Source organism: Moschus berezovskii, chromosome X (genome assembly GCF_049115385.1).
Source record: "Moschus berezovskii isolate FMDL1 chromosome X, NW_MosBer_1.0, whole genome shotgun sequence".
In the NCBI taxonomy this organism is placed as follows: domain Eukaryota; kingdom Metazoa; phylum Chordata; class Mammalia; order Artiodactyla; family Moschidae; genus Moschus; species Moschus berezovskii.
In genome coordinates, this window is record NC_142488.1 from 108373213 (window position 1) to 108399236 (window position 26024).

At 38.2% G+C, this 26024-nt stretch overlaps 1 protein-coding gene across 3 annotated transcripts in view; it reads right to left on the reverse strand.

Annotated features, from left to right (window-relative positions):
• The window catches only part of KLHL13 (kelch like family member 13), a 203215-nt gene that overhangs the window by 95325 nt on the left and 81866 nt on the right, over window positions 1-26024 (reverse strand). For 2 of the 3 annotated variants that reach the window (XM_055393965.2, XM_055393962.2), the window contains exon 2: window positions 17701-17774. The exons of the other annotated variant lie outside the window; for it this stretch is intronic. In XM_055393965.2, coding sequence (XP_055249940.1) covers window positions 17701-17750 — 50 coding nt within the window. In that variant the 5' untranslated portion in view covers window positions 17751-17774. The remainder of the gene's footprint in view (window positions 1-17700; window positions 17775-26024) is intronic. 3 annotated transcript variants of the gene reach the window in all.

The window sequence follows — 26024 nt, forward strand, 5'->3', positions numbered from 1 at the left end:
CTCCAAAGTACTTCCCAAAGCCAGTTCAATTCAGTTCAGTTGCTCAGTCATGTCTGACTCTTTGTGACCCCATGGACTGCAGCAGCATGCCAGGCTTCCCTGTCCATCAACAACTCCCAGAGCTTGCTCAAACTCATGTCCATCAAGTTGGTGATGCCATCCAATCATCTCATCCTCTGTTGTCCCCTTCTCCTCCTACCTTCAATCTTTCCCAGCATCACAGTCTTCTCCAATGCGTCAGTTCTTTGCATCAGGTGGCCACAGTATTGGAGCTTCAGCTTCAACATCAGTCCTTCCAATGAATATTCAGGACTGATTTCCTTTAGGATTGACTGGTTTGATCTCCTTGCAGGCCAAGGGACTCTCAGGAATCTTCTCCAGCACCACAGTTCAGAAGCATCAATTTTTCGGTGCTCAGCCTTCTTTATGGTCCAACTCTTACACCCATACATGACTACTGGAAAACCATAGCTTTGACTATATGGAACTTTGTCCCAAAGCCAAACTTGCACCAAAAAAAGGTCATGGTTACTGTGTGGTGGTCTGCTGCCAGTCTGATCCACTACAGCTTTCTGAATCCCTGTGAAACCAATACATCTGAGAAGTATGCTCAGAGCATTTCGATGAGATGCACCAAAACTGCAACGCCTGCAGCCAGCACAGGTCAACAGAAAGGGCCCAATTCTTCTCCACAACAGTGACTGACTGCCCATCACACAGCCAACACTTCAAAGGTTGAATGAATTGGGCTATGAAGTTTTGCCTCATCCGCCATGTTCACCCGACCTCTCGCCAACTGACTACCACTTCTTCAAGCATCTCAAACACTTTTTGCAGGGAAAATGCCTTCACAACCAGCAGGAGGCAGAAAATGCTTTCCAAGACCTCATCAAATCCTGAAGCATGGACTTTTATGCTACAGGAATAAACAAACTTATTTCTCATTGACAAAAATGTGTTGATTGTAATGGTTCCTATTTTGATTAATAAAGATGTGATTGAGCCTCTAGTTATAATGATTTACAATTCACAGTCCGAAACTGCAATTACTTTTTTATCACTAACACTTTTCATCAACCTAATACTTATAATGAGGTTGATGAGAACAATTATAAGAGGGAATATATGAGTATTTATTATGTTCCAGATAGCATTTTATAAGCATTGAGAAATGCTGAAGAGGAATAGGGACATAGAAAGATATACTGATATATTACATGAAAAATGCAAATATAAAATAATATCTATTATATTTTATAAAAACAATCATATACACATTTTATATAAATATAGACCAAAATATTCGGAGAAGGCAATGGCAAGCCACTCCAGTACTCTTGCCTAGAAACTCCCATGGACAGAGGAGCCTGGTAGGCTGCAGTCCCTGGGGTCGCTACGAGTCAGACACGACTGAGTGACTTCACTTTCACGTTTCACTTTCACACATTGGAGAAGGAAATGGCAACCCACTCCAGTGTTCTTGCCTGGAGAATCCCAGGGACGGGGGAGCCTGGTGGGCTGCCATCTATGGGGTCGCACAGAGTCGGACACGACTGAAGTGACTTAGCAGCAGCAGATCAAAATATTAACCAAGTAGTGAAACAACTGAATGATATAAATTTTCTTTTTGTGAAAGTACTAAGTTCTAAACATAATGAGCTATATTAATTTTGCAATATGACTTATTTCAAAATGAACCATTTAAAATATTTAATAGTAATATGAAAATGAAAGTGTTAGTTGCTCAGTCGTGTCTGACTCTTTGTGATCCCATGAACTGTAGCCCGTCAGGCTCCTCTGTCCATGAAATTCTCCTGGCAAGAATACTAGAGTGGGTTGCCATTTCCTTCTCCAGGGGATCTTTCCAACCCAGGGATCAAACCTGGGTCTCCTACATTGGAGGCAGATTCTTTACCATCTGAGCCACAGGGAAGCCCATATGGGGAAACATTCAGTTCAGTTCAGTTCAGTCGCTCAGTCGTGTCCGACTCTCCGCGACCCCATGAATCACAGCACGCCAGGCCTCCCTGTCCATCACCAACTCCCGGAGTACACTCACACTCATGTCCACAGAGTCGGTGATGCCATCCAGCCATCTCATTCTCCGTCGTCCCCTTCTCCTCCCGCCCCCAACCTTTCCCAGCATCAGAGTCTTTTCCAGTGAGTCAACTCGTCGCATGAGGTGGCCAAAGTATTGCAGTTTCAGCTTTAGCATCAGTCCCTCCAATGAACATCCAGGATTGATCTCCTTTAGAACGGACTGATTGGATCTCCTTGCAGTATAAGGGACTCTCAAGAGTCTTCTCCAACACCACAGTTCAAAAGCATCGATTCTTCGGCGATCAGCCTTCTTCACAGTCCAACTCTCACATCCATACATGACCACGGGAAAAACCATTGCCTTGACTAGACGGACCTTGGTTGGCAAAGTAATGTCTCTGCTTTTTAATATACTATCAAGGTTGGTCAAAACTTTCCTTCCAAGGAGCAAGCGTCTTTTAATTTCATGGCTGCAATCAGCATCTGCAGTGATTTTGGCGCCCCCAAAAATAAACTCTGACACTGTTTCCACTGTTTTTCCATCTATTTCCCATGAAGTGATGGGACCAGATGCCATGATCTTTGTTTTCTGAATGTTGAGCTTCAAGCCAACCTTTTCACTCTCCTCTTTCACTTTCATCAAGAGGCTTTTGAGTTCCTCTTCACTTTCTGCCATAAGGGTGGTGTCATCTGCATATCTGAGGTTATTGATATTTCTCCCAGCAATCTTGATTCCAGCTTGTGCTTCTTCCAGCCCAGCGTTCCTCATGATGTACTCTGCATATAAGTTAAATAAGCAAGGTGACAATATACAACCTTGACGTACCCCTTTTCCTATTTGGAACCAGTCTGTTGTTCCATGTCCAGTTCTAACTGTTGCTTCCTGACCTGCATACAGGTTTCTCAAGAGGCAGGTCAGGTGGTCTGGGATTCCCATCTCTTTCATAAGCATTCTTAAAACAGAAGAAGGAAGCAGAAGAGGTCCAAGTGATGAGATATGAGACAAACTCAACCCACTGCTGCTGGCTTTGAAGATGGAGGAAGAGCGCAAAGTAGAGCAGGCAGCCTCTGGAAGATTAGAAAGGCAAGGAAACAGAATTTCCCTTAAAGACTCCAAAAGGAACACAGTCCTGCCTATACCTTGACTTTAGCCCTATGACCTCCAGAACTGCAAGATAATAAATCTGTGTTGTTTTCAGCACTGAGATTGTGGTTATTCATTACAGCAAGAGGAAACTTATATATAGGGCTATATTGTTGTTTAGTCACTAAGTCGTGTCTGACTCTTTGTGATCCCATGGACTGTAGCCCACCAGGCTCCTCTGTCCATGGGATCTCCCAGGCAAGGATACTGGAGTGGGTTGCCATTTTCTTCCCAGGGGATCTTCCTGACCCAGGGGTCGAAGCCATGTCTCCTGCATTGCAGACAGATTCTTTACCGCTGAGCTACCAGGAAAGCCCACGTGGGGCTATAGACAACTGTAAAGAAATTGATGATTTTAGCAATCTGTTTTAGAGAAAACAAAATGAGGCAGGGAAATGAGCTGAAATTGAACTAACAATGTTTTTAACAGCAAGAGTTGTGCCTGGATGTGGATATGTCATTAAGTATATGCTTATGTCCAACTAATATGCTATAACAGCACTCAGTAATGTTCAGGACACAGACAAGGGTTAAGATTCCATCTAGTAATACTTTTAGCTACCTCCCTGCTTACCACCGATTATTAGATGAAGACTTATTCCCTTATTATAATTGATGTAAGTATCAACTCCCTTATTAATACTACAGAAAAGAAACTACTTGAACTATTTAGCCAAAAGTATTTTATACATATAATTATAGAATACATACCAAATTAACTACAAATATAAAATTTATGTACCAAACAATACTAACAATCTGACAGAAAACATTTTATTATAGAAACTACTTTTTTTTTTGCTTTAAATATGCAAAATGTAGGTATCTGAGGTAAAAATGATACTTTACATCAGAAAACCTGGGTATTGATGTTCTGGATCTTTCCCTTGCTGTGTGAACTTGGAAAAGGTCTCTTATCTTTGCATATCATATTTCTTGCCTTTTTACATTTAAGAGGGTTGAACAATATCTCTACAATCTTTTTCTATCTTTAAAGAAATGCAGTCTATTTTGTGGAGCCACAACTATTCTTAGAAAGACAAGTAGTCTTCACTATGTTCTCAACTCCTTTCAAAAATCAACTTGAATTGCTGTAGGGTCAGCCTTCCAGGAAGAAGAAAGTAATTCAAGCATATCATCTCATTAATTTTCAAGACAGGAGAAAGTATTTCTGTTTGGAAAAAAAAAGAGAGAGAGAGAAAGAAAAAGAAAGAAATGGGTAGCATGCTAAATAAATTGCCACTGTTGGCAGAGGCAGGACTAGAAAACAGGGTTTTTCAAACTCAGGATTGCATTCTGCCTTTTCAGCAGAAGGGTCTCTCAGGTAAACGAACTGTCCTTAAAGGGAATGGATAGGCGTATGGGATTAAGAGCTAATATTTATGTACTTTGCCCTACATGTCACATGGTCAAAGGATAAATGTAACAGGAAGAGACAGACTCTAGGGTCCAGAGATCAAATAGCTCTTCTCTCCCTAGAGGCCTTACTGGTTTTGGCTCTGCCTCAGGGAACCTAGAGAGAAAAGTATGTTCTAAGTGGCCTCCCACTGACTCAAACAGCCACCCAAACTTGAGAAGACAAAATTGGGAGCTAAGCCAAACCCGAGGGACCTGCCAACTCTGGACAATGGCTGATCTCAGACAAGTTCAGACGAAGTTACATAATACTATTTTCAATAATGTGCCAGGAAAAATAAATGACACTGTCTATATCGAGGCACAGCTCCTGTCAAAAACAACAAGTTTAATTCAAATTAACTCTGTCTCTGTTATTTTGTTTCCCGGAAAACAGATTGCTAAAATCACCAGAGAATTTTTTTCCTAGCTATTGGGAGCTCGTATCTGTGTCAACTATGTCATGCTGTTCTGATAAAGGAAAATGTCTCCACCTTCAGGAGAATTTACTTCATAATATACCCAGGAAGGGAGAAGGACACATTTTCTTTTCCCTCAACGGCAGATTAAGGCCTTGGACTCTAAGAGGAGACCCAAAATAGGGCTGCCTGAGGGTCACAAAGCCTGAAACTGCCATAGCTAAAACCCAAAAGCAGGCACAGAAACTATAATCCAAAGTAAGAGTAGAGCTTCCTTCCAGGAAAAGGAAAAGTTATGACTCTTTTTCTGTTCATTTTAATTTAAAATAAAGCAGTGGTTGGGCGGGGGGATCTTCCCTGGTGGCTTGGTGGTAAAGACTCCGTCTGCCAATGCAGGAGACATGGTTTGATCCTTTATCTGGGAAGATCCCACATGCCGAGGAGCAACTAAGCCCATGCTCCACAAGCACGGAGCCTGTGTTCCAGAGTCTGGGAGCCACAACTACTGGGCCCATGCGTGCTAGAGCTCTTGCAACTTCTCTGCAACTAGAGAAGCCACCGCAGTGAGAAGCCTGTGCACTGACCGCAACTAGAGAGTAGTCCCCACTCACCACAACTAGAGAAAAGCCAATGCAGCAATGAAGACCCAGCACAGCCAAAATAAAGAAATAAATAAAATTATTTAAAAAATTAAAATAAAGCAATGATAGAAAAGCATTGGGATACAGGAAGTCAACATGTCACACAACAGTGATGACCAGAAGATAAAGGAAAACTTTGTTGTCTGACTGTATATTTTTAAAAAGCATCCACATCATGTAAGGCTCTGAACTATTTCATGGGTCCCGCATAACCCATGACCCAATTGTGATTCAGGAGACTTTGGAAATTTTATATAATCTTTCAACACTCTCCACGCAACTACATTTGTTGGGAAAATGAAAAGGGGGAAAACTGAAAGACAGGAAATAGAAGTGAAAACTTTTTAAAGAAAAGCTTACTTTTGTCAACTTCCAGGTTCCCAGTTCATTTATAGCACTTAATCTATTAGTTAATACGTACGCACTTTCAAAATACAGCAGAAATGCCTTGACCTGGGGACTTCCCTGGTGGTCCAGGGGCTAAGACTCCACACTCCCAATGCAGGGGGCCCAGGTTCGATTCCCAATCAGGGAACTAGATCTCACATGCTGCAATTAAAGATCCCACCCTACCACCACCATTGAAATGAGTTGTTACTACTATGGGAATCATAAGAAAAGACCTCATTCTGTTTGGAAGAGGAATGGAGTTCATGTTAGTGAAGGTATTACAGAGGAGTTAAGACCTTTGCTGGGTCTTGAAGGATAAACGGGAGTTGGTTAGGCCAACAACCAGGGAGAAGGCATACTGGAAAGAAGGATGGAAACACGAGGGAACATGTCACCTCCCAATGTTGAGGGAGGCTGCAATATGTGCTGTAGGCAGGAGATGAGGTTGGGGAGGCAGAGAGGAGCTGCATGACAGGCCTTGCCACACTGTGAGCCAGTGAAGAAATCTAAACAAGGAGATGATATGAACACACATATTCACATTACAGAAGGATCATTACAGCTGCCCCTGATACCTCTCTTGTGCCCATGCCAAGTCAGAAATTACAACTATTGGAATATACTGGGAAGCCTGTGTGCCAGACTCTGGATACATTCATTTCTTATTACTACTGAGACAAATGACTACAATCTTAACAGCTTTAAACAACACACATTGACTCTCTTATAGTTCCGGAGGTCAGAAGTCTAAAATCAAGGTATTGGCGAGGCTAGGGAGGAGAATTTGTCTGTCTTTTCCAGCTTCTAGAGGGCACCTGCATTCTATGGCTCACGATACCTTCCTCCATCTTCAAAAAACATGGCTCCAAACTCTCCTTCCTTGATCACATCTCCTTTTTCTGACTCTGAATCCACTTGCATCCCTTTTATGAGGACCCTTGTGATTACTGTGGACTCTCCTAGATAGTCCAGGATAACTTCCCCATCTCAAGATCCTTAGCTGAGCCATATATGCAAAGTCCATTTTCGCCACATACAATCAGTCCCAGGTTCTGTGGATTAACATATAGACATCTTTGGAGGGCCACTATTAAGTCTACCACAGGGAGTATTTGCTAGATTTCTTCACCATAAAGGTACTATGTTTTCCTTTCCACTCTTTCCTTTGGAAAGTAAATCATTAAGTCCACACTCAAGAAGGGAGACAGATGAAATTCCACCTGCTGGAGGGGGAAATATATATTGAGTTGGCCAAAAAGTCTGTTTGGGTGTTTTTGTAACATCTTATGGACCCAAACGAACTTTTCAACCAACTCAATACATACAAACACATATACTCATAACATGTATATAATTTGGAATTGTCCTTCAAGGAAGAACTGTCTTTCCTCCCTCATTAATTTATTTCATTTATTTCTATCATGGGTAAAACTCTGAGGAAGGGGTTGGATTAGTACCCAAGAGCACATAGAGGGGCAGTGGTTAATTCATCCATTAGGCAAATATTAATACCTACTGTACAACTAAAATGTACAAGACATGGTGGTAGGTGATAAAATTAATCAACAAAACAGACAATATCCCTGCCCTCCGACAGCTTCTATTTTAGCAAAAGGGAATAGATAATAAACAAAGAAGGAAAATATCTAACAGTGATAGTGATGAGTCATGCAGAGAATGGAACTAGGTGAGTGTGACACTAAACAAGCGGCCTCTTCAGAGTGGGTGGTCAAAGAAAATCTTTAAGTGGATATTTCAGCGGAGATCTGAAAAGAAGAACCAGCCACACAAAGACCATGAGGAAGAACGTTCCAGACAAAGGGAACAGCCATTACAAAGGCCATTCAAGGAATCTTTCTTCCTCTGAGAATAAACAAATAGCAAAACAATTAGCATGGGGGTAATGAAAATGTATTGAAAAACAAGGAAAAGGAGACTTGTCACCATAAACACTCAGAGAAAGAGCAGAACTCTGCAAATGTTTTCATACAGGAGTCAGAAAACAATGCTGAGCTTTTGGCACTTTCAGGAGAACAAGAAAACATTCAGGAGAACAAGAATCAATAAAGCAGGAAGAGGAAGCCAAATAAGATAACATGATCAGATGAGGAAAGCAATAAATTATACTGGCCAACTACCAGGAAACTAAACCAGAATAACAACTAAAATGTATATCAGAGAAAGTAAACAGAGTGTCTGATACAGTTTAAAATAAATTCATTAAGTAAAGGAAAAAAGATAACAAATATTAAAGTGAGGAGAGAAAATATGATACATATGGTAGACACCAAAACAAGTAATACCCCCAAAGTAGATCCAACCTAAATATTTAGTGTTAAGAAATCATTTGTACCATGAAAGAGTTTATACATTGCAGCTATTAGAGCTATTTAAGTTTTTATTGACATGTGAAAACGTTCATGATACAACTAAGGAAAACAGGATACAGACATGATATAAAGTATAATAAAACAGTAAGTTCTTCCATTTATTGAGAATTTACCATGTGCCGGAAATGTGACTGTCTTACTAAATTTTATTTTATTCTTAGAACAGTCCAAAACAATGGCACTCTTTTATTTTATAGATGAGGAAACACATTTAGAGAGGTTAAGAAACTTTCCAAAGTTCACACAGTAGAGTTTGATTTGAGCTGTATTTGGAAGATTTCAAAGCTCCTGCTCCTAAGCACATATACCATATCATGTTCAATAATTACAACTTCAGTTACATTTTAAACAGAGTGAAAATGCATTAAGGGGGTTTAAGAGAGTTACTTCTGGTGACTATTTTCACTACATATATGTATATAATTTGCTATTTTAAGAGTTCCATAATAAATATGAATTATTTGTAAAGTCAAAACAAATGAACAACTAGTAGAGAGAGGAATACAGAACTTTTTTAGTTGGGGACTCAAGAAAAAGACTTAAATGTTAAAGAGAAATGTTAAGGTCTTAACATACAGTTTGGAATTGAAATAATGGCTGTAGATGAGATGTCCCAGAAAGAATGTGTAGACTACGCAGAGAATCATGAACGGGAATATTCAAAACAGAGAGAGAGGAATCAGGGTAGTAATTCCTCTCCCCAGAAACAGAGACACTTCTTATGGCCTAGAAAATTCTCTAGAAAGATCACACAGGCAAACATTACTAACAATTCCATGCCCTTTGTATAAAGATATGTAACTCTTCAGTGAAAGGAACAAATATGCTGATAAACACACATATACTGCAATATATTACAACAATAATAATAGGTAACCCAAGATCTACAGAATTTCTGAGCCAAAATAAAAGTCCATAGTATAAAATATAACTGGTCTCAGAAATGTGTGCATTACCCTCATATTATAATGCTTATAGGCATCTTCCAGCCAAAGATTTAACCTTATTATAATCATTGACTCAATTTAGCAAAGGTAAAACTAGATTCTCATAAATTTTTAATCTTTAGAAAGCACAGAAAATCTTATCTTCATAGAAGTTTAAAAAGTTGAATTGTGAAAAGAGTAATAAAAGGATATCTTCAATGACTGACCATTTTCAAGGTTAATCAAAGACATGTTGTTTATCACCTACTATGTGCTCAGGTTTAAAGATATAATTCCAGACTTTTAAAACTAAAAGGAAGGTCAGGATCTTCCAATCCTTAAATGTTACAGATGAGACCAGTGCTTGTTAAATAGTAAAAGCTCAATATTTTAAACTATCAAATGACCAGATTTAAAGCCCTGTATTCCCTTGACATGAAATGATTATAGCTGTTTCTATAGTTTTAAAAACAATTAAGGTTCTATAGAACGCACATACTTTTATATGCTAGCTTTGAGAATAAAACATAAAATTAACTTTTCTTAATCATGAGTCATATTTTGTTGTAGTTAATTTTCAACATAAAAAAGAAATGGTTATACATTAAGCCAGCTAAAAAAGTCTGAGCTTATTCCTAGAAATCTGTAATAAATTTCATTAGTCTATTTTACAATTTAGTGATTACTGTTTAATATCCAATTACTTAACTCTTAGTAAGAGTTGACGGTGGAAAACAAAACTACTCTAAACAATTTAAGCAAATAAAATCACAAGCAACAAATAATTGTTGATACATGTTATAATGTCTGTAAATATTTGATGAATGCCTATTATGTACAAACCCTGTATTATATACAATGTGATGTAAATATGCACTAGATGCAGGCAGTCACGCTCTGAAAGAGCTCTCTTAATGATGCTGTAAGCAAAGACATGCTCAAATTACTTCAATGCAGAACCAAATATGAGAAAATTCATTACAGGGAAAAAATGGTTCACAGACAAAAGAGACTCTCCTGATCACCTGAAAATCCTGTGGACAGAGGAGACTGGCGGGCTATAATCCATAGGATCACAAAGACTTAGACACAACTATGGACTACATTTTCTTTCTTTCTTTTGATTATCTGCTTGGATTGATCAGGGAAGGCTGATAGACAGGGCATACAATTTGATGAGGGTCTTGGAGAACAGGTAGGATTTCAATAACTGGAGACAGGAAAGGGCAACCTGGACCACATTATCAGATAAGCAATTTTTTTTCTTTTTTTTTTTTAAATGTAGCATTTTATTTATTTTCTTCTTCTTCTTTTTTTAATTTTTATTTAATAAATGGTACAAAGCACAATGCCAAAAACATTAACAGTTAAAATTTCACCAAATGAAAAAATACTATAGAATACACAGTTGTAAAAAGCTGCATTAAGTTATTTTACAACTGCTTCAAGCTGCAAAAAGAAAAAAAATCCAATGCCATACCTAAGTTATCCCTCTCTCAAAATAATGCCATTTATGTTATAAACCATGAGCACCCCATCAAAAGACGGGAACTGCTTTTGTTAATTCATATATATATATATGACTGTATCACTTTGCTATACACCTAAAACAAACACAACACTGTAAATAAAATATAGTACAATTGGAGTGTGAAGAATCTAGTTGAATACGAAGCATTGTTAAAGTTACCCCAAATATTTCACAACTTCCTCCCCACTCTTCTTCATCATTTCCTCTGCCACCACCTTTGTTCAGACTCTCCTCATTTCTTATTTTCCCTACTACAGTAGTCACCTAACTGACAGGGAACCATATATTATCATTCACCGCCATATCCCTAAAACCTTGCATGGCAAGTGGTGCATAAGATTTGTTACAGGGATGAAAATCCAATTATACAGTGTCTGGCACCCTTTTTCCTGTGCTGCAAATACCAGACAATATTATACGCTCTGTTTTATTTACAAAAGAATACTTTTTAGAAAATTGGAACATTGTCAGAGCTTTCTACATCACTGCAGAAATCCTTACTACAGCTAGGAACCCCAACAGAACACACCACCACACAACACCAGCTGGGTGACTCTTACCAAAGTGTGCCCTCCCTGACAGTGCTGGAACGTGTACTGTCAATGTGAGGAAGATGCTCACACTGAGATGATGTTTGCAGCAAAGCAAGTCATATATGGCTGACCTCTCTCTATACCAGATGAATCACTGGAATAAAACCTTTAACATGGTAAAACATATGATGAATGGTAGACTGCAAGACTAAAAACATCTAAGACTCATAAAAGATTAACATTATTCTGCACTGCAAACCTCCACCCTTCATTCTTTATCTATCTTGTTTATTAATTTTCTGCATTAACTTTCTCATATATAAATATATATATTTGGTTTTTGTCTGACCCCACCCCAATCTCCATCAAAATATAAGTTCAATAAGAACAAAGATTCATCATTTTTAATATAGTCAACATATTGGGCTCCCTGGTGGCCCAGTGGTTGAGAGTCTGCCTTGCAATGCAGAGTACATGGGTTCAATCCCTGATCCAGGAAGATCCCACATGCTGTGGAGCAACTAAGCCTGTGTGTTGCAACTACTGAGCCCACATGCCCTAGAGCCTTTGCTCTACAACAAGAGAAATTACTGCAGTGGGAAATCCAAGCATTATAACTAGAGAGTAGCCACTGCTCGTTTTAACCAGAGAAAGTCCGCACGCAGCAATGAAGACGCAGCACAGCCAAAAATAACTAACGAAAATGTTTCCGTTCCCTCGCTCAGTCGTGTCCGACTCTTTGCGACCCTGTGGACTGTAGTCTACCAGGCTTCTCCGTCTATGGGATTTTCCGGGCAAGAATACTGGAGTGGGTTACTTAGTACTTAGTAATTACACAATAAATGTTTGCTGAATTATAAGCAGAACAAATCATTAGAATTTTCTGACCAGTAATTGCTACTACACATGCCAGACATTATATTAAACAATGGGAATACATTTCTTCCATACATTTATTATCTTATTGAAAAGTCACTTTGACAACATTTTATATTTCCTATTAAGTTTGTATTAAATCTATAAAACAATTTGGGAAGAGTTTGTCTCTTCCCACGACTGAGCGACTGAACTGTCTCTTCCCAAAATTTAGTCTTTTTTTTAAAAAAAAGTCTTTATTGAATTTGTTACAATATTGTTTCTGTCTTATGTTTTGGGCCAGGAGGCATGTGGGATCTTAGCTTCCCGACCAAGGATCAAACCTGCATCCCCCTGCACTGGACCACCAGGGAAGTTCCAGCCTCATTACTTTTTAGTAACACATTTAGGTCTCCTGGAGTGAGCAGAACACATGTTCTAAGCACTTTCTAGTTATGTGCCAATTAACCAAACTTGCCTTCCAAGTAAGGGTCTGGAAGGAGGTCACTGTGGACATGCATGCAGTGTGTATGTACACACACCTGAGTGTGCATCCCTGCACTCCAAAGTCCAATCTCAAGCAATGTCTGCACTGTTAGCTTATTTCCCATTTGAGCTCCACCTTTTCTCTCCTCTACCCTTGGAGGTAAGTGAGAGTTGACTGTAGTTTGAACCTCAGTCTAGTAGTAGTAGTGTAGTGTAGTCGCTCAGTCGTGTCTGACTCTTTGCAACCCCATGGACTGTAGCCCACCAGGCTCCTCTGTCCAAGGGATTCTCCAGGCAAGAATACTGGAGTGGGTTGCCACTTCCTTCTCCAAAAAATTTAGTCTTTTAATCAAGGACCATACAATGTCTCTCCATTAAAAAAAAAAAAAACAAAACTCCCTTCTTATCTCTCAGTTGATTTTTTAAAGTTTCTTCATATAGGTCTTAGAAGTATTGATTGGGTTTATTATAGGGTTTTCCTAGTGGCTCAGTCCGTAAAGAGTCTGCCTGCAATGCGGGAAAGCTGGGTTTGATCCATGGGTCGGGAAGATCCCCTGGAGAAGGAAATGGCAACCCATTCCAGTATTCTTACCTGAAGAATTCCATAGACAGAGGAGCCTGGTGGGCTATAGTCCATGGGGTCACAAAGAGTCGGACAGGACTGAGTGACTAACACTGAACAATTAAATTTTATGGCTTTTGTAAATGGAATGTTTTCCCTTATATATTCTATTTATTTATCTATCTATTTTTGGCTGTGCTGGGTCTTCACTGCTTTGCCCAGGCTTTCTCTAGTTGCAGTGAGTGGGGGCTACTCTTCCTTGCAGTGTGCGGGCTTCTCATTGTGGTGGCAGCTCTTATTGCAGAGCACGTCTCTAGGCTACACAGGCTTCGGAAGTTGCATTACATAAGCTCAGTACTTGCACCTTCGTGGGATTTAGAGTACAGGCTCAGGAGCTGTGGCGCACAGGCTCAGTTGCTCCATGGCATATGGGATCTTCCTGAATAAGGGACTGAATCTGTGTCCCCTGCATTGGCAGGCAGATTCCTATCCACTGGACTACCAGTGAAGTCCCCATTATATATTCTAAATGGCTATGTCTGATACAGATAAAAGGTATTGCTTTGTAATTTTTACCTTATATCCAACTATACTTTAGAACTTATATTAAAATTCTGTGAACAAAGAAGTTGTTTTTAAGTCTTAGCTTTTGTAGGTACATGACCCTATCTTCTAAAACTTGACCATTTTTGTTCCCTCCTTCCTGTGAACTATGCCTCTTTATTGACACTGGCCATAGTTTACAGATACATATTTTAAAATGGTGATAGAGGGCATCTTTGTTTTGTTGCTGCTTAAGGAACAACTCTTATATTTATCTTAAGTGTGATGTTTGTTTGTTGGTTTCAAACAGGTAATTATTTTTCTTGTTAAGAGTACAACTTTCTGCTGCTGCTGCTAAGTCACTTCAGTCGTGTCCGACTCTGTGTGAACCCACAGACGGAAGCCCACCAGGCTCCCCCGTCCCTGGGATTCTCCAGGCAAGAACACTGGAGTGGGTTGCCATTTCCTTCTCCAATGTGTGAAAGTGAAAAGTGAAAGTGAAGTCGCTCAGTCGTGTCTGACCCTTAGCGACCCCATGGACTGCAGCCTACCAGGCTCCTCCATCCATGGGATTTTCTAGGCAACAGTACTGGAGTGGCTTGCCGTTGCCTTCTCCAGTACAACTTTCTATCACTCGTTAACTCTAAATCTTAAAATGGGCAATGAATTTTTTCAAACACCTTCAGCATTTACTGTATCTTTTATTTCTTATGAAATCTACTGACAGGCTGCATCATATGAGTAGCTTTCATGGTATTAAAGAATTCACACTCTGGAATAAAACTTTCCTAGTCACAAAGGGTTAATACTTCTCATACATTCCTAAATGTGTCTGGTTTCTCTTTTATTTAGAATATGAAACTGGTCTATAATTTGTGTACACAAACATGTCATAAGTTCATTTATTTAAGTTTCTGGTCAAGAATGCACTTACAATGCAGGGGCTAAAACATCAGGAAGAAAGCCTGAAATTTGGGACGGTAAAGATTTCTTAGAAAGATGCAAAAATTACTGAGCATAAAGAAAAAGTGACAAACTGAAATTCATAAAAATAAAACAGAAATAAAACTGCTCACCAAAGGACACAAACAAGAAATGGGATGGAAGCTACAGATTGGAAGAAAATATTCATTATACATCTATCTAAATATCAAGAAAAAATTTAAAAACTCTTAAAACTCAAAGAGAAAAAAATCAATTTTTAAATGGGCAAAAGATTTGGATACTTCTAAAAGATAGACAAATAGCTAACAAACATACAAAAACAAACTCACATCATTCCACATGAGGAAAATGCAAAGTGAAAACCATAGTCTCACCCAAGAGAATAACTAAAATTAAACACCAAGAGTTTGTGAAGATTCTCACTTTTTATTGGTTTGAGAAGAAACTGGTATAACTTCTTTAAAAGTGTTTGGCAGTTTCTAATAATGTCAAATAAATTAAATAAACATATATACACATATGACCCATCAATTCTATTTCTAGGTATATAGCCAAAGGAAATGAGTATATATGGCCACAAAAAGATTTGCTAAAAGTGTCAACAACAGCTTAATTCATGATAGCCAAATAATGAGTATAACTTAAATGACTCTCAACAAGAAATGTATAAATTGTGGTATATTTAAACAAGGGACTACTACAGAGCAATAAAAAGAAGGAATTACTGATACCTGCAATAATGATGGATTTCAAAAACATTATTTTGAACAACAGAAGCCATACACAAAAGAATACACAGTGTTAGACTACATTTACATGAAGTTCAAGAACAAGCAACATGAACCCAAGATACACAAGTCTGTAGCAGGGGAGGAGACATGAACTGGAGAGGGGAACAAGGGAGTTCTCTGGAGCGATGGAACTGTTTTATATCTTGACCTTGGTTGTGGTTACCTGGATGTTTGCATGCATAAAAATAAATCCAGATGTATATTTAAATGTTTGTGTATTTTACTATATGTAATTATATCTCAATAATAATAATGGAAACAAATTCAATTGTGCTATAACTACCTCAGTTATCAACTTGAGCTTAGGAAATACTGCCCTCCGACTAGTTCCTCTTCCAAATGTGTGATACAGACCCCAGGCTTCAGCAGCACATGAACTCTGCAGTCTCAATTCCCCACTAGAAATCTACCCCTGCAATCTACTCTTCTCTTCTATATGGCCATGCAGTATTCCTGCAATGACTTCCTTGTGTCCAGTATCTCTGAGTAGGTCTACCTTACAGCCCCTTGCCCACATTCCAACAAGCATGTACTCTTCATGTGATTTTCCTTTGATGGGAATACTATGCAAAATTCCTCGCATGGTATCTTTCAAATAACAGTGACTTTATATATGTCCCCTTCATATACATATATTTATATATGTCCCCTTCATATATAATGTCCCCTTTCCCCTCCTTCCATAGTCTTTTAATGAGTGAGTGAGTGAGTGAAGTCGCTCAGTCGTGTCCGACTCTTTGCAACTCCATGGACTGTAGACCACTAGGCTTCTCTGTCCATGGGATTCTCCAGGCAAGAATACTGGAGTGGGTTGCCATTTCCTTCTCCAGGGGATCTTCCCAACCCAGGGATTGAACCCAGGTCTCCCACATTGCAGGCAGATGCTTTACCCTCTGAGCCACCAGGGAAGCTATTTTTAAAGTACCTCAGAACTGAGTAACAAAAATATTGTATTTTTGAAATAATTAAAATCCTACATTTGTATTTCAATACAAGCACTGTTATACTTTGAATTATTTGCCAAGCTCCTGCTCTCCACCCCCCCACACACAAAATAGACATTTATTTAATCCTCAAAATTACTTTGAGATATAGGTATTATTAATATACTCAATTCATAGATGAGGAAGTTAAGGTACAGAGCAACTAAAAAACTTAACCAAGGCTACATGAGTAACTGTCAGAACCATGATATAGACAACTTCAGCGTATTACTTCATATATTTCACCAGAGCTATACGATTAAAATACTGAGAATAAGAGATACACTTTCACACCTATAAAGTAAAGGCCATATTTCTTTAAACCACGAGTTTAAAATCCTAAATTGACAGAAGAAGCTCTGAATTTCTCATAAGTCCCTGAAAAAGTTTTAACTGGAATTTCAAATAACAGCAATGTACACACAATCACAGGCAATACTATTTTAAAAAAATACTTTGTTGAGACATCTATTTGTAAGCAATGGATACCAGTATTTATTCACTTATATACTTTAAAACCAAAAATTCACATCAACAGCTCCACTGACTGAATTCCATTCTCCAGGCCATAATACTGGAGTGGGTTGCCATGCCCTCCTCCAGGGGATCTTCCCAACCCAGGGATTGAACCCAGGTCTCCCACATTGCAGGAGGATTCTTTACCATCTGAGTCACCAGGGAAGGCCAGGAATACTGGAGTAGGTAGCCTATCCCTTCCCCAGTGGATCTTCCCGACCCAGGAATAGAACTGGGGTCTCCTGCATTGCAGGCAAATTCTTTACCAGCTGAGCTACCAGGGAAGCCCTATTTATTCATTGATTGCTTTAAAACCAAAAATTCACATCAATAGCTCCACTGACTGAATTCAGGTGTTCACAATGTCCACCAATTTTTATTTCTAGTTATATTTTCTATTTTTTCATTAGCTCAGAATACAGTCATTAACATTCTCTTCATTCCATTTCTTTGTCACTCAGGCATTCTTTTATCTACTCATATAGCAAATATTTTAATTTTATAACAGGCATTCAACAAATATTTACTGAGTACCGACTTATGTTAGGTAAATAAATAAATGGAAGAGACATTAGATAACTTAGAAGGTAAACTGCTTTCATAAATATACCGGTTACGGAGTATTGCAGCAATTGATTCCCCTCTATGTAGATGATCCATCACCTCTAAAAGTTGGATAATGACCTGTGCAGGAGGAAAAGAAGTCAATATTTACTATGAAAATCAATACTCGAATTTTCACATTATGCTACCTTTGTTAATATTTTACATACTTTGTGATAGGCAAAATGTAGGTCCATGTACCTAGTATCCATATTACAGTTTATAAAAATTAAGAAACTGAATCTGCAATAGTCAAAATACCTACAAAATTCAGTACTGAATCATTAAAAAAGTACTGGCTAATTTCATGTGAAATCATTACCCAACAATTAACTATGGAAAAACCGCCATGTAAACAGGAAGTTGGATTAAACGAGAGAGTCAGAAGACCTGGGAGAGTCTATGTGAAGCTGGGTGAGACACATAATCTAGAAGCAAAGAGCTGAGGCAAACATTTGACAAGCAGATTCAGAGACGGCGTTGAATCCCAAGTTACCAGGGGGCCTTGAGGCCTGTGGGGACCACATGGAGGGCCCAAAATTTTCCAAGTGATTGCTCAAAAGTAAGGATGCTGCTGCTGCTAAGTCACTTCAGTCGTGTCCGACTCTGTGTGACCCCATAGACGGAAGCCCACCAGGCTCCCCCATCCCTGAGATTTTCCAGGCAAGAACACTGGAGTGGGTTGCCATTTCCTTCTCCAATGTGTGAAAGTGAAAAGTGAAAGTGAAGTTGCTCAGTCGTGTCCGACCCTTAGCGACCCCATGGACTGCAGCCTACCAGGCTCCTCCATCCATGGGATTTTCTAGGCAATAGTACTGGAGTGGCTTGCCATTGCCTTCTCCTCAAAAGTAAGGATAGAGAGATGCTTTTAAAGACTTTTAAATCTTAAAGATATAAAATAGGTAATGGAGGTAGCAATGTTGCTTTTATGGGAAAGAGCAGGTGGGGTGGTAGTAACTATACGTTTTTAGTAGTGTGGATGCTTTGCATTGGCGATAAAGAATGTATTTAATGCATTCTATTAATTTCAAATATATTGGGAAGCAAAAGTGTATACTTTACATAAATGTTTCTTATTAATAAAATCAATTTATTGCATTGGGAAGGTAAACACGTACAGTATCCAATTTAGTTTGTTCATATAATTATGCTTGTTACAAAACTACGTGAAAACCTAAAATAACGAAGCTAGAGGGGAAAATTGTTCCCTGCCTTCTTCCTGTCCCTTAATTTATGGACAAAAGCAAAACAGCAGAAGAGAAAAAAGTACAGCTGATCCTTGAACAACACAGGTTTGAAATATACAGGTCCACTTACACGTGGACTTTTTTCAATAAATATAGTACGCACATTTTTACTGTATAGATCTTTAAATTAACTAAGTGTGGGGAAATGTTTGCGTTTGATTACAGATCACAATATGGAATCAAAAGAACTAGGGTGTGAGTCCTGATTCTACCCAAACTGTTTTGACTTCCCATCCATGGGTGCACAATTTATCAATTCTTTTGATTTTTTGAGACAGAGACAGCAATACGAGAATTTTCAATTGCTTGGGGGCTGCTGCTCCTAACTGCTGTGTTGTATAAGGGTCAACTATACTCTATTTCTTGGGTCTTCAAAACTCTAAAAAAGAAACAAATCAAATGAAAACATAGCATTTACATTTATTTGCACAATCACATTTTTCTGCTTATAATCCTGTTATTACAAGTAAAGAAACTGAGCAGCCTAAACAAAACATTTTAAGCATCTCAAAATCAACTGACTTTTGAGTTACCTTTTCTGAAAATGTTTAATCACTTAGAGTTTTGAGACGTTGAGAAATTTTTCATTTTGCTTATTAGGCTACTTGATTTCTTAGAGGATGTGCCAAGAGAAAACCTATTATATCTAGACCACCATTAGGAGTCCGGGAATGTGAAAATAATTCATGAAACATCTTACCAATTATATCTAGGGTAGAACACAGAGGTCCCCAAATGAGGTATGCAAACTTTCAGGTAATCCCATTGTTTTAAGCAATCCACTTGCTGCACCTGGATCTCTGAGTCTAGGGCTCTCCCGTCAAATTCTCCAGATAATAACCCTATGGTCTCCAGAGGAGCAGAGAGGGGGTACAGGGGACTTTAGCCACTTATTTTAAAGACTTTCAAGGAACAGCCTGTGTTTTCAATTTCATGGCTCATTCCTGCCTTCTGCAGACCAGGCACCTCCAAGTCTTGAAATACTAGGAATTCTATGGGAAGAATGAGTTGGTTTCTCTCAAAGTTCATGTAGGGGAAGATATTGGAGTTGTAACTTCCTTTGCTAAGAGTAAAAAAAATAAAATAGTTCCAACCTCACATCTGTGAGTGTTTCCACTCCTGTTCTCTTTGTCCTTTTGAGTTTTTCCATTTCTTTACTCTCATTTTAATGCAATTAGGAAGAAAGAGGAAGTAAGAGCATGTGATCAACTTATACAGGATATAAATGAAACCAACTGTCTTTAACCATGGGATTTGTCTGATCAAATATATGTAGTAGAAAATTAACACTGCCTGTAATGTAGGACTGGACCAGAGCAACCAGAAATATGGAGACTGATAAGAAACTACTTCCAAAATCAAGGCATGAAATGAAAGCACAGACAAGGACTATGAGAATAGGCAGGAAGAACTAGGACCTGTGACAGATTACTGACAGATTTTAAAGGGATAAGGAGACATATCAAAGACAAAATCTAAGTAACAGGAAGAAATGGTGATGATATCAAATGAGGTAGGGTATAGAAAGAAAAACACATTGAAAACAAGGGCAACAATGGTTTGTATAGACATACTGAAATAACCCAGAGCACATCATATAGTATCTAATCGAAAATTGGAAATATAGTTCTAGATTTAGGTTGAAAGTAGAAATGAAAACAGGAATATTTAGCCAGTTAAGTAACAGCTCAAGGGATGAGACGGGGAAATATTACTCATGCCAGGAGAAAGTGCAAATCCAACGAACACTTTTGTACAAGAAACAGAGGAAGACAAGCTAGTAAAGAAATGAGACAATAGGTAGGAGGGAAACTAAGAGAAATGTGAAAAGAAGGATAGTTTAGAAGAGTGGTCGGAGAGTATTCAACTGTTTCACTTTCTGCCCAAAGTAATATACAGCTAAATGATTTGATAGCTATAAAGTCCATGATGATCTCTTTTCAAGAATAGTTCCATATGAGTGTCACACTGCAGTGGTTTGAAAAATAAAACAGAGATAAATACACTTTTAATAACTTGGGAGTAATTCAAATACACCAGGGAATTACTCTATAGTGAAGGTGGTCCTCAAACAAGTACGAGAAATAGAGATGATTAAATGATTGGGGGACAATCAGTTAGTCACTTAGAAAAATAAATAGGATGTACACCTCTTCATTTCATACACTGAATAAATTCCAGAAGGATCAAAGATTTACAGGTAAAAAAAGGAAGCTCTGAAGCAGGACCAAAGAAAACTCAAGTGAAATTATTTATGATTCAGTGGAGAAGGTAAGCAGCACCTAGAGGCCAGCAACCATAAAGGAAAAAAAAAACTGTTAAAGCTGATTATAGCAAAAAATTAGAACTCTGTAATTCAAAAATGCTGCAAAGTCAAATGGCATCTGAAAAAGTAGGAAAAAAATTCACAATACACGACAAACAGTTAATGATTTTAACTTACACACTTAATCATTAAAACACTATAGAAAAAGTGAGCAAATAATATAAAGAGAAGGTGCACAGAAAATACGAATCATTAATAAGCAAATAATTATAATTTAAAATGAGGCACTGTTTCCACCATAGAATTTACACAAACATGCACGCACAAATGAAGTCTTTATATTTTTTATTAATGAGAGGGGATATGGGTTTTGAGGGTGGCAGGGAGAGATGGTCACTTTTCATCCTAAACTTTTTTATTCAGTTTATTTCCAAACAAAGCTAGCAAGAATGCAGCAAAAGGTATGACAAGAAGTAGCCATGAGGGAGGAGGAAAACCAAAGAGGTGTAGTAATTTAGAAGGTAAACAAAAGTGTTATATGAAGTAATTTAGAATGTAACCAAATGTGTCCAATGTTGCTGAGAGGTTAAGTGATAAATGGAGAATAACAGTGTGGTAACTGGGAGGTCACTGGTCACCTGGATAAGAACTGTTTACATGGAATGGTGGCAAAAAGGCTCATTATTGTGAGTTTAAGAGAGAATGAAGACAGGAAATTAGCACGCACAACACTTACTTAGCAAGAGATATAAATTGGTAGTAGCCTGGAAAATCCCATGGGCAGAGGAGCCGGACAGGCTACAGTCCACAGGATCACAAAGATTCAGATGCAACTGAACGACCAAGCACAACAACAACAGATGGAATGAGATATAGGGTGGAAGTAGATAATGTTTTACTTTGTTTTAGTAATAGGAGCTACTAGAGCAGGTATATCTGAAAAGCATTACGTTAAAAAAAAAAAAAACAACTCCCACAAGAAAACATAAGCAGACACTCTTTGACATAAATCGATCTTTTTGGATCTGTCTCTTAGAGTAATGGAAATAAAAACAAAAATAAACAAATGGTACCTAATTAAACTCAAAAGCTTTTGTACAGTAAAGAAAATCATAAATAAAAAGACAATCTACAGAATGAAAGAAAATTTGCAAATGATGTGACTAATAAGGGATTAATCTCTGAAATATACAAATAGCTTGTACAGCTTGACATAAAAAAAATGAACAATTCAATAAAAAATGGGCAAAAGATGAAAAGCCAATTTCATACCATGTAAGGAAAGCCCTGGTTATGAACTAAGCCAATGTTATATAAAAGAAATTAAAAGAGTTTCTATAATCATAGGTCTTCAACTAAAATTTTGATTAAGTACACTGAGATAAGAAAGCTGACAGAAGATGTAAATAGACATTTCTCTAAAGAAGATATACGGATGGCCAAAGGCACACAAAAAGATGCTCAACACTGCTACTTAGAGGAATGCAAATCAAAACTACAATGAAGTATCACCTCACACTGGTCAGAATGGCCATCATCAAAGACTACAAATAATAAATGCTGGAGAGGGTATGGAGAAAAGGGAACCCTTGTAAACTGTTGGTGGGACTATAAACTGGTGTAGCCTCTATGGAGAGCAATATGGAAGTTCCTTTAAAAACTAAAAATAGAGCCACCGTATGATCCTGGAATCCTGCTCCATATATCTGCAAAAAGCTGTACTTCGAAAAGATACACATTGCATCCCAATGTTTACTGCAGCACTGTTTACAACAGCCAAGACATGGAAACAATTTAAACGTTCACTGACAGATGAATAGATAAAGAAGATGTGGTACATATACATAATGTAATACTACTCTGATGGACATGAGTTTGAGTGAACTCCGGGAGTTGGTGATGGACAGGGAGGCCTAGCATGCTTGATTCGTGGAGTCACAAAGAGTCGGACACGACTGAGCGACTGAACTGAACTGAACTGAACTCAGTCATAAAAAAGAACGAAATAATGCCATTTGTAGCAATATGAATGGACCCAGAGATATTATACTAAGTGAAGTAAGCCAGGGAGAGAAAAACAAACATTATGATATTGCTTATGTGTAGAACCTAAACAAAATGATACAAATGAACTTATTCACAAAACAGAAATAAGCCCACTGATACAGAAAACAAACTATGATCACCAAAGGGGAAAGGGGGGAGGAGGAATATATTAGGAATTCTAGATTAACATATGGACACTACTATAAATAAAATATAAGCTCCTATTGTATAACACAGGAAACTATACTTGATATTTTATAATAATAATAAGGGGTAAGAATCTGAAAAAGAATATATGTGTGTGTGTGTATAACTGAATCATTGTGCTGTATACTTGAAACTAATACAACATTGTGAATCAACTATACTTCAATTAAAAATTAAGTAAAAATACAAACTAAAAGAAGTACAATACTATGAAATAAATTTCAAAAGCACATAAGACAATACCAGATGACATACAGACACACACATATACATACATAGAAAAAGCATAAAAACATTCATAGGAATGATAAGAAAATTTGGCATAGTTGTTACCTCAAGAGAAGAAGGGTGAGGAATGCAATTGGGGAGGGATACACTAGGAGTTCTGCCTGTATCTAACATTTTGCTAAGCATCTGAAACAAAAATGGCGAAACATTAAGATATTGCACAGTTGCTTCCCTTGTGGCTCACCTGGTAAAGAATCCGCCTGCAATGTGGGAGACCTGGGTTCGATCTCTAGGATGGGAAGATCCCCTGGAGAAGGGAAAGTCTACCCAGTCCAGTATTCTGGCCTGGAGAATTCCATGGACTGTATAGTCCATGGGGTTGCAAAGAGTCAGACACAACTGAGCAACTTTCACTATGTGAACGTTTGTTATACTAGCCTCTGTACTTTTCCCTGCAGGGGTTCCTTGGTGGCTAGTTGTAAAGAATCCACCTGCTAATGCAGGAGATGTGGGTACAATCCCTGGGTTAGGAAGATCCTTTGGAGAAGGAAATGGCAACTCACTCCAGTATCCTTGTCTGGGAAATCCCACGGACAAGAGGAGCCTGGTGGACTACAGTCGGGTTGCAGAGTCGGAAACGACTGAGCAACTAAATAACAACTTTTCCCTATGCTTGAAATGTTTTAATAAAAAGAAACAAAATAAGTATCATATATTATCTCTGCCCTAAAGTAGGGACTGTGTAGACAAGTAGGGACTGTGTAGACAAGCAGACAAAGGCCAACATTTAAGGAGAAAAAAAAAAAAAAAAGGACAGGACAGATATATACCCAGACACATACTGTAATTAAAAAGACACAATTCTCCATGGCCATAAATACTGTGATGAATAAAAGGGAGACTAGTTGCTACTCAGAGCACACACATGACAAAAACCTAATTGTGGTTTTGCCTTTAAAATATTCTACTTGGATCACAGGAAATAAAACTGACAAGACTGTTTCTGATAGCTGAGATATCTTGCATAAGCTCAACTAATTTTACTCTCAAGCATTTATTTTAAGTAATTCACAAATCTAATAATTCTCAATCACCTGTCATATACTTAGATAATATTTCAAATAGAGACTCTAGTTTATGACTTAGTATTTAATTAAACCCCACAGTCTCACTTTCCTACCCTATCTAAGAACCAACAGCTTTAAAAATAATGAGATTTGAGATATGCCTAGCCAATTTCACACCATGTAAGGAAAGCCCTGCTGCTGAACTAAGCTGATGTTATATAAAAGAAATTTTAAGAGTTTCTATAATCATATGTCTTCAACTAAAATTTTGATAAGTACAGTGAGAAAAGAAAGCTGACAGAAAAGATCAGTGAAAAGTGCTAAACATTATAAAATCGAAACATGGCAACCCGTAGAAAAGTTGTACATAATTGTTCTGCTCCCTAAATCAAGTTATATGTAGCAGTGTCATGAAAAATTCAAAATCATGTTGAAATCCCAAACTTTGGAATTTAAGGAACAGAAATAGTTTGTTACTTAAAGGTTAATTTTTAACATGTTACAGAATATTGAATCCTCCAGCTTTCAGACAGGACAGACACCACACTCCCCTCCCACCCATGGCACTAAGAGGTCCTACCCTAAAACAACAGAGCATGAGATTTGAGCTGGGTGATGATTTTTCCCTAGAGAAATTCTGAAACCAACTAGAACCATGTAGAATGTTCCCACATAAGCATCCCTAACAAAATGTGCAAGGCTACAAAGGATAACAGTTGCATTGTACAAACGGCTGCAGTGACAGCTGATTTCAGAATATACCTTTTATGTAAGAGATCAGCCTGCCTGGCTTTCTCCAACCAAATACACTGGATCCCCACATTCCATAACCCATAGGTTTCTTCCTTCCCCTGGCTGTATGCCAAGGTGACTGACTGACACATTGCTGCAGTCATGGGGGTAACCTGCCCCACACAGTCACTACCATCTTGCTCTTTATTGATATACCTACACCATGCAGTTCCACTGCTTTTTGCAATAATACCACTCCTTCCTTCTTCAGTGTGATCCAATGGAAGTCCCTTTTCATGTTGACACTTATAAAAGGCTTTATGGATGCCTTTGGGATATATTGTTGGTTAATGGAATCATTTGTCTCTTACCAATGGTGAACGAAGTTACTGTCCTTGTATGAATGCAATTCTATCTGATTTTCTAATAGTTACTGTTTTCATATAATAAGGGCTAAAATTCATCTTAATATACTTAATTTCTCTGACCCAATCAACCTCAGTCTGAGGTTAAGTACGCCCCCCACCCATTCACCTGG